Source organism: Microcaecilia unicolor, chromosome 1, assembly GCF_901765095.1.
Source record: "Microcaecilia unicolor chromosome 1, aMicUni1.1, whole genome shotgun sequence".
Lineage (NCBI taxonomy): Eukaryota > Metazoa > Chordata > Amphibia > Gymnophiona > Siphonopidae > Microcaecilia > Microcaecilia unicolor.
The window spans coordinates 402,192,706-402,205,003 of NC_044031.1; the positions used below are offsets into that span (position 1 = coordinate 402,192,706).

Below are 12,298 nucleotides of genomic sequence, written 5' to 3' on the forward strand. Positions count from 1 at the left end.
GAGAAACCCCCCAGACTGTGCACTTCCGCAGCCTGGGCAACAGCCCTAGACGCACTCTCAACCGGCGCTCGCAATAGCGGGGGAGAGACATGCTGCGCATCCAAAATGGCATCCGGCGCGAAACTCCGCGAAGGAGCCGCGCGGGAAGAACGGCGCTTAACTTTAGCCGCTTGTGCCGTCGCCCAAATTAAGGGCGTTCATGGCATTAATGTCTCCAACCTCAAGGGCGGCCCACGAAGAAGCCGTCCGAGCCGCGTGGCCGGCCAAGATGGCGGAGGCGAGGAGCGGGGGATGGGCGTTTATGGCGGGAAAAAACGCCACGCCGGAGGAAACGACCGGGACATTCATCGGTCACTAAACTGTCACCCATCAAGGGCGAATCAGGTTGTAAAACCCCCGCATCCCCTCTAGAAGCGCTCCAGCGATCCGGGGAGCGACCCTTTGCGCCCTCGCCCTCCGACGCCATATGCCACGAGGAGAAGAATCGGGGAACCCCCTGCCCGCTATAAAAAGGTAAAATTACCTGCTTGCCGCTCCGAGCTGTAACGAACTGGTGTCCCAGTGAGTAGCTGCAATGAACGTTTAAAGAAACGTCGAATTAAACGCCTTTAAAGACGTTTAAATTTTTTTTTTTTTAAACGGAGCCAGCGGGAGGGGGGAGAAAAGGAGGGACCTGGCACCACCAGGTTTGCACTTGCTCAAAAGAGCCCTCAACCCCAGGCCTCAACAAAACCTAAGGATTAGGCTTGGAGGCCTAGCCAGAGCTGCTGCTGTGTGTGACCACCACCTGCTGAGATAGAGAACATACTGGGGAGTTTCCGGCAGCACATGACCACATATAGGGAGGCAAAAGTTTGCTCTCTATCTCCACCTGCTGGTAGATGGACACAACCCACCAGTCTATGGATTGATCAGCTTGATGATATGGAATGTGTATTTAAATTGTAGTGTTTAAGATGCTTTCCTTTTCCTTGGGCTACAGTTCCAGGCTGGAGATTTTGGGACAGTCCTGCATTTCTGACCACCCCATACTTGCAGCACTGATTTCCATGGGCAGAATCAAGCACTGCAAATCCCGCACTGATTTGGGTTATATTATTAGTCTAAATCAGGACTGCACAAAAGCCTGGAACTGGGTAATTTGCCATCTCTGTGATTTCTAATTTTTTGTGTTTTATTCTGCAGTTGGTAAGGGGTGGTCTGTGTTCTGCATGTGACCGATGTAAAAGATTCTGTGTGCATGTAGTTCGTGTGGGGATCTATATGAGTCTGACTTCTCTGGCTTTTTAAATGGGAATGTCAGTTTCAGAATTTACCTGTTTTATGAATACAGCTTAATCAGGCATTTGCATTTGTTACCAAGCAAAGTTTGAAGGATGTGTGCCACTGACATGTTTGCCTTATAGCAGTCATATTTGGTCAAGTTTAAGATATGGGATAAAATCACTATATTTAAAAATGTTGGTGGTCCATGAACCAGGTATGCGGTTTGTGTTAATGCAGGAGAGCTGTTGCACAGACAGTTTACTTAGAAATCCATCATCAAGTGCAGTCTAAGGCATTATTAAGGAGTATCCCAAGAAACACTACTCACACCTAGTGCCCACCCATATTAGCTCTGGGCCCACCCAAAATGTCAGGTCTGGCTACGACACTGCTCTAAACTGCTGTCACTGGAGCTCCTTCTGCTAAAAGCCCATCCTCAATACAATTTAGAAGGAATACAAGATCACTTAAGCCTGGTTCCACTGAAAAAGTCCAATTGTTGCCAAGGAGGAATGACAAAAATGGTTGGGGGTGGGAGAAGGGAAGAGAAGAGAAGTAGGATCAGAAGCAGGAAGTATAATCCAGTGACAAGAAGCAAGCAACAGTGATGAAGAGGAAGAAAGGAGAGGGATGAAATAACTGTTTTCTTATCAGTTTCCCCTGATTAAGCAATTTATTTCATAACATCCAAAGATAAACTGCATGCTATTCCACTGTCTTTCATGATGTTCTCAGGTTATTTCTTTGCTGGACTCTCTGCATTGGATTACCATTGAATATTGTGCCATGATTCAAGTCCAGATTCTCAGATACATCTATATCTTTGAAACTGCTGTCAATGATTGTTTGACTCATCTTCTAATACAGTCCCTTTTGATTTCTTTGCTCACAAACTCTGCTCTGTATTCCACATACTAAACAAGTGCCCTCTTCGTGCTTTCTGATGTCTAAGCCACCTCCTACTCCTGTCCTGAGTGGAACAGTAGCCTAAGGTTTAGAGCAGTGGAACTTGGGAAGCCTGGCTCAAATCCCACTGCCACTCCTTGTGATTTTGGGCAAGTCACATAACCATCCAAGTACAAACAGACTGTAAGCCCCCTGGGAACAGAAAAAATACCTATTGTACTTGAATGTAACTCACCTTGAGCTGCACCTGTAAAAGGCATTGAGCTAAACCCAAAACCTCTTCCCCCTTTCTTTCCCTAAGTATAAACTGAAAATTATCTTTTCCAAGTTGTCTACTGGGATACCTACCTTCTTATCTATTACTTTGGTAGTGTGTAGTGCTTTTTTTCATTGTTTATATTTGGGTTTTATATGGCAAACGAATCAGAGAGAGACAATGTAAGACAGAAATATGAGGAAAACTGAGGATAAAAGTAGGTTGCACTACAGCATTGTGAGACTGAGGCTATTAAAAGTGTGTGCTATTTCAACCAGTTTTCTCTATATGAAACCTGCTCTGCAAGTGTGCATGTGTTTCAGATGCAAGTTAACTGAGTATATATAAGAAAGATTGTGATCCCTCCGAAGGGACACCACCTTGTAAGTGGTGGAGGGGCTTCCGTGTTTCAATGACTTAAAGGGCTATGCTGAAGGGTTACCCATATCAGACAGGCCTCTGAGGAGAAACCAGACAAAGTGTCCCAAACTGGAGGATCCAAGATGGCGTCGAGGGAGGAGGAACGTTAGTTGAGTTCCCGTTTTACACCAGAATACCTGAAGAAGTAGGCGCGCTCCCCAGAGAATGAGGAAGAAAAAAGGCAAAGCCGTGGTGTTGTCCTCCTCGAACACGGCTGGGGTTCTCACCACTTCTCAGTCTACTTTGGAGAGATTCGGGGTCATAATGTCGGGGATATCGGTTCCTGCTTCAGGGAACAGCAAGGCTTTATTGCCGAATCTCAGTAGAGAGGGAGTGACTTTGAGTCCCCCTGTTGGCATGACCTCTCCAAGACCCGGAAACAGTAATGCTTCGCTATGGAGGTCGACAGTGGAAACACCCGAAGTGGGTTAGGATTCTCACACGATCCAAGGAGGTCCTGGTGCAACATTGACTCCAGATAATAAACCAACTGGGGGATTGGACAGTGAGCTCTTCCCCCCGAAGATATCTGGAGCGGTTTCTGTGGAGAAATTCGACCTGGTGAAGCCAAAAAATGTCATAATGGACGCACTATGGGAAGTGCTGCAGAGTGTGAATAATTCTCTTCTTCAGATGTCAAAAATTTTCAGGAATAAATATGTGATTATATCAATACTTATCTAACAAAGTGGAAGTCCAAGATATAAAAATAGAGACTTTGATTACGTAAATGGTTTCTCTACGAAAATCAGTTAATCTGGTAATGAAGGACAGTCATGTTTCTTGTAAAAAAGTGGAACTTCTGGAGAACCAATTAAGGAAAAATAACTTGAGAATGATAAATCTTCCTAAAATATCCTATATAGAGAGTTATATTACTAGTGACTTTTGCCTTTGATTTAGATAGGAACAATGTTTTGAAATTGTATTTCCGATACATGGCTGATAGTTTTTTGGGTTCAAAGATAAATATATTTCCTGATATGTCAAGGGAATCGCAGACTAGGAGGTGTGAACTTTTGGCTTTTAAGCCAAGAATCATTGCCCTAGGTGGGACCTTCCTAGAGCGATTCCTTTGTAAGTATTTTATTTCCTTATTACTTATTTGTTGAACCCAAGAAATTACAAGAGTTTGTGGAGTTAAAAGAACAGATGAAGAACCCTCTGCAGCAACTTCCTTTAGTTACCACTGTACCGGCTGCAATTACCGATTAACCTTCCTCCCTCAGAAAATATGAATTTGTAAGATTAACCATTTGGTGTTTTTCTTATTTTCTTTGAGATTGTTTTCCTGATCTTGGATCCCCCAATTGTGGACAATTATATATATTGTTGTGAGAAAATGTTTTTTTTTTTGCTTATATTAATTTCTGTTTTTCCTTACATTTACGTGATAAATGTGAATGTAATTAAGTGAAATGATAAATAAAAAAATTAAAAAAAAAAGAAAGATTGTGAGCCTATGTAATGGATTGAAATTGTAAGTTGTGAGAACTATGAAGAATTATTGGACAATTCTAAATCAGAAACAAATTTGGGGCAGGGAAAAACTTGACTCAGCCTATCCCTTATGACATGTTATCATCTGGTAACCTTAAATCTATGTAAGACAGAAGCTGTATGTGTAGGTCTGAGAGGATTTTTACATTTCTGTATTTTCATTTTTAAACAAATTTTACATTTTGAAACAACATTGTTCAGAGTCTAGCATAACTAAGGCTTCTGGTTTTCAGCAATTTTAATTTGGTAAAGTGCAGAGCCTGACGGGAGCTCCAGGCCATGCTAACTTCCTGCCCTACTTGTACCTATGGCTGGGCCTTGGTGGGCAAGAACCCACTCACTTTGGGCTCAGGTCCACCCATGCAGCGCACATCATCTTTGTAGTTGGTAGGGATCCTTAAGTCCTGCCAGCTGAAGGCATTCTCCACGGAACCTCTGGGCCTTCTGAATGCTGTGGCAGTTGGCGGCCATGCTCCCAGCCCATGCACGAGAACTGAGCATATGTGGCTGGAGAGCTGGGGTGTTGAGGAAATGCATGTGTCTCCATATGCCACCCCTGGGCGCATCCAGAAATTGTCTTCTGGCTATGCCACTAACCAGTACCTGCGTAAACACTGCAGAAACCACTGTACACACTTACACAGCAGTATCGGAAGCCTGAGGTATAGCAAGCATTACAAGGCAATACTATTTCCATGATATCATACCTATGACAGGAGACAGCACATTATTTTCCTCTCCTCCTGAATTTAAGAAGACATCAAGCGCTTCTTGATCTGTCATGTCCATTAGGTCCATCTGCTCTAACATGTCTACATTCACCTCCATTGAAGACATGCTCCCTATGGGCTCTTAAACAAGAGAATAATATTGTTAAGTGTTACAAATAACTGAAAATTCTTTAATACACAGGAGAACAATGCAGACCAGAGTGAAAGTATAAATACACTCTATTAAAATCAATTGCATGACGAGGCCACGTTTCAGTTCCTAGAGGCTGAGTCAGGGGCTTATCATTCCACTAGAAAAAATACACATAAAAATAAATAATAAAAACCATATTAATGAAATCGTATCATAAATTATTAATCACAATAAAAACTAGCCCCAAAACAAGTACAGACATATATTAATTAACAACATAAGCATAAAAATATTATTCAGTCAGCATAATAAAACACATTCAATTATTAATCTTCAAAAAAACATACATACAAAACATATAGTCATACATGCTTTAAAAAACAACTTAAAAGAGACATGTACTTATCAGGGTCCTTAAAGGCACACCTGATAGCAGCTGAAACAAACACTACAGCAGTAAATTGTATTTCTTTTTGTTTGTTACATTTGTACCCCGCACTTTCCCACTCATGGCAGGCTCAATGCGGCTTACATGGGGCAATGGAAGGTTACGTGACTTGCCCAGAGTCACAAGGAGCTGCCTGTGCCTGAAGTGGGAATCAAACTCAGTTCCTCAGTTCCCCAGGACCAAAGTCCACCACCCTAACCACTAGGCCACTCCTCCACTCAAAACAAAAAAAGAAAACACACATAAGCTCTAAAAGCCAAGTCAGCTCAAGACAGAATGATACTCAGAACTGCCAAGGGGTCCCAATATTTGAGAGGGAGATTTTACTAAACGCCCCGAGACCAGCCCACTCTGCCTCAGCTCCATCCACTCTACCTCATGGCTCCACCCCTTAGCATACCTCTATCCCATGGCCACTCCAGAAAATATTTTATTTACACCAGTGACAGCAGGGATGGGTAAGATGGAGTGTTTTCTGTTCACTCTATTAAACCCCCTATCCAACATCTGTTTCTCCTAGGGACATAACTGTGAGGGGGCCTCGGCCCCCCACTTTAAGCTTAAGCCCACTCCAAAATTGTAGCACTGGTTGAATCGCTGGTGGAGCTGCCCAAGCCTCACTACTTGAAGAGGTTCACTATATGATCCTCATACCATGCTGTTCGAGCAGTGCAGCACTCGGCAGCGTGCTTCAACCGCCAATGCCAGCCCTCCTGCACATGCTCAGTTCAGGCACTTGAAAATAGAACATAAGATGATACCTTTTTATTGTACTAGCCTAACACCTTTTTCAATTATCTTTCAGAGGCCAAAACCTCCTGCCTCAGATCAGGTCAGGACAGTATACTGCTGTTATGGTATCCTCTCCTGAACTGATGAAGGAAGTGTTGGTCTTTGAAGGCTAATCAAAAATGTATTACAGCCAGTCAAATATAAAGGTGTCACCTTATTTTCTATTTTATTTGCATTTATTAACCTTTATTAACACAGCTACCACATTATTTTTTCCTAAATTCAAAATAAAAATTATTTTCTGTACCTTTGTTGTCTGTCCATTTACTTTTTCTAATTGTGTTGGTCCCAGTCTCTTGATTCTGCTTTCCTTTATCTTCTGTTAACTCTCTTGCCAGCGTTTCCTGTCCATTTTACATTTTTCTCTCTCCTTTTTCTTTGTTTTCTTCAACTTATTTTTCTTCCTCCGGGTTTAATTCATTCTTACTATCCAGTCTTTAATTTCTCTTTTTACATCATCTACCTATGGCTTTTCCAGTCTTTAATTTCCCTCTTTCTACTTTATCTATGTATGGCTTTCCATCTTTTTCTCACCCCTTACTCCCCACGCCCCTTCCTCTTATTCTTCAGTCTTTCACTAACTCTATCCTCTCCCCCTTTCCATCTAGCAGCTCCCCTCTTTCTCTCTCTACCCTTCCATCCATCTTCCCTCTTCCTCTTCCCATCCTTCCAGTGTCTCCCCCTTTCTGTCCTTTAATCCAGCGTCTCCCCTCGCCTCCCTACCCTTTCATCCAGTGCCTTCCCTCTTTCTCTCCCCATCCTTCCATCCAACATCTACCCTCTTGCCCAATCCTTTCATCCAGTCTCTCTCTCTATCCTTTTCCATTCAACATGTCTCCTCTCTCACCCTATTTTTCTCCATTCACCATATCCCCCTCTCTCCCTTCTTCCAGTGTATCTTCTCTTTCTCCCCCTACGCTTCCATCCAGCATCTTCTCTCTTTCTCTCTTTATCCATCTAGCCAGGGTCTCTCCCTTACTCCCCAGCAGCTTCTCTCTCTCCTGCCTTCCTGGCTCCACGTCCCCTCTTTCTCTCCCCATCTTTGCAATCATCTCTCTCTGTACCTCTCTTCCATCCAGCTCCCTAATGTTCTATCATTTTCTCCCCTCTGCTCTCTTTTAGCACCTCCTGCCTCCATCCTTTCCCCTTTCCCTCAGTATCTGTTTCCTGGTCACTGCTGCTTCTTCCCATGAGCAGCAGCGGCTGTGGCAAAACACAAAAAATGCAAGTGCGGGGCCACGGCATCAGCCTTCAGGCATGTGTTGTGCTGTCGACTCTGCTGGTCCTCTGACCCTGCTGACGTCAACTTCCCGTTCTGGTGGGGACAGCGGATCGGCACAGCCAACAGCGCAGGCTGCTGCTGCAGCCCCATACTTCCATTTTTTGTTGTTTTGCCACAGCCGCTGCTCCTCATCGGGAAAAGCAGCAGGGTGATGGTGGCAGGAAGTGTCTCAGCAGAGACTTTTCCACTTTGGCGTGAGTGCAGGAGATGACCCGCAAAAGCAGGAGTCTCCTGCTGAATGTGAGAGACTTAGTAGGTCTGGATACTCAAATTCCACAAAAAAGTCCCAAGCGCTCAAATTAGACACATCATAATAATTTCCTTACCAAAAGAAGCAAATGCTGAAGCTCTTCAGTAACCTACTCCTCTCACAGAAAAGCAACCTTCCTTGCTATGTGCAAGTTTAAATGCAATGTGGCTTAGGTCAAAGGTCACGCTTCTCAAGAAAAGCAACCAGGCGACTAAACCCCCTAAAGTGACTGACTGTGTTAAAAAATGGTTAAATGAAAGAAGACAGAGGGTAGAGGTAAATAGAGCTTGCTCCAAGGAAAGGGTTGTTATCAGTGGTATACTGCAGGGATTGGTCCTCGGGTTGGCTCTTTTTAACATCTTCGTGAGTGATATTGCACAAGGACTATCTGGGTAAGGTTTGTCTCTTTGTGGATGATGCCAAAGTCTGTAATAGGGTGGACACCTTGGAGGGTGTGGATGGCATGAGGAAGGATCTAGAGAAGTTTGATGAATGGTCCAATAATTGGCAACTAAGATTTAAAGCTAAGAAATGAGGGGTCATGTGCTTGGGTTACAAAACTCCAAGGGAATGGCACAATATAGGGGGGGGGGGGGGTAAAGTGCTTCTGTGTACGAAAGAAGAGCGGGACTTGGGGGGTGATTGTGTCTGATGATCTTAAGGTGGCCAAACAGGAAGAAAAGGCGACGGTCAAAGCCAGAAGGATAGTCAGGTGCACAAGGAGAGGGATGACCAGCTGGAAAAAAAGAGGTGATAGTGCCCTTTAGAGTTCTGTGTGCGGTTCTGGAGACCGCACCTACAGAAAGATATAAACAGAATGGAGTCAGTCCAGAGGGCAGCTACAAAATTGGTCAGCAGTCTCTGTCATAAAACATATAGGGACAGGCTTATGAACCTCAACATGTACATAGTGGAAGAGAGGTGGGAGAGACGGGATATGATACAGACATTTACATACCTCAGTGGTATTAATGTACAGGAGGTGAGCCTTTTTCAAATGAAGGAAAACTCTGGAATAAGAGGGCATTAGGCGAAGTTAAGAGGAAATAGGCTTAGGAGAAATCTAAGAAAATACTCTTTCATGGAAATGGTGGTGGATGCTTGGAATGGCTTCCCATTGGAGGTCGTGGAGACAAAGGCTGTGTCAGAATTTAAGAAAGCGTGGGACAGGCATGTGGGATGTCTTAGGAAAAGGAGGAGTTAGTGGTTACTGAGGATGGGCAGAATGGATGGGCTATTTGGCCCTTATCTGCTGTCATGTTTTTATGCCTTTATGTTTACCTCTTCCTCTGTGAGCTGGCTAGCTGAATTGCTGCCAAGGTTCATGTTGCACCTCCTGTATAAGAACTTCCACCATAAGAATTTTCAGACTGTTCACCCTGAGTTCTCTCAATTCTCTAATGGACTCCTCCAATGAATGTGCACTTTTTAAAATTCCATTCCAAATAAATGACAGACCAAAGGGATAAATCCAGTAGTACTATACTTTTTTCCTCCTGAGGCTTAGCAGCAACAACCTTAAAGTCTCTCCACTTCTGTAGCGTCCAAGAGGAAAGGTCAGCAAAATGTCCATGGAGTAGCCCTCCAACAGAAAGCTTTGTGCATTATCTGCTTCTTGAACATAGTGGACACAGATTACAATGTCACAAGGCACATTATTTTTCTGTTTCCCAAGGGCCCTATGCACCCTTTCAAGTTCATTTCTATCTCCATCACTGGCCCTTCATCCACACTTAGAACTGCCTTACAAATCTTTGCTGCAACATCCATGCAGTCTGCATAGTATGGGAGCTCAGGTACCCTGCTAATTCTCAGGTTATTTCTCCTAAGCCGCTTCTCCAAGTCCTCAACCTTAGACATTAGTGGCCCTTTAACCTCCTTCAGTCCTTTGATCTATTTTTGTACCTCTTCCACTGTCTTCCCTTGTTCCTCCATTCTTTCATCAACCTCCTCTACTCTGCTTCCCAAAGCAGCCTCAGTTCCACTGCCATAACAAAGATTTCTCCTTTTACCTCTGCTAGACCCTGCTTAAGCAATTTAAATCTGCTCCAAAACTTCACTCGACTAATCAGGATCTCCTCTGCATCCACTGCCTGGATGCCTAAATCCTATCCGCGTTATTTTCAGGGCTCACAGTCATGCTTGCCACCATTTTGCAGTCCCCACTCAGCTCCAGCCTACTGGAAGTGAAACTGTACTCCTTCAAATCAGAACATTTTCTATGTGCAGCCATCTAGATAAGCCACACTGCTTTTCTGTTGCAAGAAACAAGTGTTAAGGGGAGCAAACACATTGCAATAAAGGCAAATGGCTGCACTTAACTTGAGGCATGGAGCACAGAACTTGTGTATCCATTTTGCCAGGTAATAACACTTCCATTGTTCCAGTTCTTTTTAGCATTTTTTAAGGCACACTGCGGAAGAGCTGTTTGGTTAGGTTTGCCTCTTTGCAAATGATACCATAATCTGTAATAGGGTAGACACCCTCACCTAATTTTTGTACATTACTAATTGTATCTGATATCATGTAATGATTATTTCATAACCAAACTCTGTAAGCCACATTGAGCCTGCAAATAGGTGGGAAAATGTGGGATACAAATGCAATAAATAAAAAAATAAAATAAATAAAATAAAATAGTGTGAATAACATGAAAAAGATCTAGATGAACGGTCTAAAATTTGGAAGTTAAGATTTAAAATTCAGGGTCATGCATTTGAGCTGCAAAAACCCAGAGGAACAGTATAGGAGGTCTACAAGAAAAAAAAAAAAACAGGACCAGGGGCTTATTGCATCTGATCATCTTAATGTGACCAAAAAGGTAGAAAACACAATTGCAAAGGCTAGTAGGATTCTTGGATGCATGGGGAGAGGAATGGTCAGCAGGAAGAGGGAGGTGATAGTGCCTTTGTATAAGACTCTGTTCAGACCTCATTTTAAGTATTGTGTACAATTCAGAAAGATAGAAACAAAATAGAGTCAGTTCAGAAGGTGGCTACGTCTTTGTCAAAAGGCATATGCGGAAGATTTAAAGATCTAAAATGTATAATTTGGAAGAAAGGCAGGAGAGGGGAGATATAATATTTAAATACCTCTGTGGCAAAAATACAGAGGTGGGCCTCTTAATTGAGAGGAAGCTCTGAAATGAGAAGACAGGATGAAGGTGAAAGGGGACAGCAGTTTTGGGAGAAATCTGAAGACTTTTTTTTTTTTTTTTTACAGAAAGGGTGGTGGATGTGTGGAATTACCCTCCAGTGCAGATTTTATCTGAATTTAAGAATGCAAGGGACAAGCACATGTGATGTCTAAGAGAGAGGAAAAGATAGATAAAGCTTAATACTTAGTATGGATAGGCAGACTTTATAGGCCATATGGTCTTTATCTGCCATCATTTTCTCTGTTTATATAATTCCTAGGTCCTCTAAGCTTGTAACCTAAGATATCAAAAGCTGCTGAAAGGACTAAAAGTATTAACAATTCAGACCTTCCCTGATCTAAATTAAAGTGCAACTGATCTGCAAGAAACACAATTGTCTCAGTGTTGTCACTAGGGCAAAAGACAGATGCATTTATCTGAGATGTCTGAAGATTTCAAATTGCACATAAGCCACTCAGTCCACCAGTGTGGCTAAAAATGGTAAATTGGAGACAGGGCAATAACTTTTGCATAAATCAAAGTTCAAGGAAGTTTTAAGGTAGCATGGGCTAAAGTTTCAGCATTTACCTTATGTGTGCTATAGGCTAATAGGGGAAAGTGGGATTTATAGTTATCAGGTACAAAACTGGGGAGTTCTGAACTTCTTTGGTTTTAATATCTTTTCTTTCTTTTTAGCTTTTCACTCTTCATAATAAGCACTTCAGTTAACGTTGGAATTTGTTTCTTTCTTTATTATTTTGGACAATTGAGTAATCCATATCCTAGTTTTCATTGCTTGTTATGAGCTAAATACATTTCAATTAAAAAAAAATAAAAAGTATATTTCCCTTAACAGCATTAACCCGTGGTTACCTGGAGCCTTAAGAGTTTTACTTAAAGCTATTATTGGAAGTTGAGGGAGATAACGGATGCCAAAAAGTAAAGGTCACCTTAATGTTGAGAACCCCCCCCAAAAAAAAAACTGATGCAGAGCCAAAGAAGAGATTTAACGTAAGGATAAAAAGAAACTGAAGGCAGCTGCTGCTGCTTCTTTATATAACTCCCAAATGTAAGTAGTGTTTGACTGGCAGAACGGTATGTCTTCAGAGCAATTATGCTTAATTCTGTAATTAAAAATATATATACACGCGTCTATATTAAGCACATGGTTACAGAAA

The 12,298-nt window shown here is 42.6% G+C and overlaps 1 protein-coding gene across 2 annotated transcripts in view; it reads right to left on the minus strand.

Annotated features, from left to right (window-relative positions):
- The window catches only part of DTNBP1 (dystrobrevin binding protein 1), a 212,977-nt gene that overhangs the window by 30,914 nt on the left and 169,765 nt on the right, over positions 1–12,298 (minus strand). For both annotated transcript variants that reach the window (XM_030211246.1, XM_030211254.1), the window contains one exon: positions 5,056–5,199. In XM_030211246.1, the coding sequence (XP_030067106.1) occupies positions 5,056–5,199 (144 nt within the window). The remainder of the gene's footprint in view (positions 1–5,055; positions 5,200–12,298) is intronic.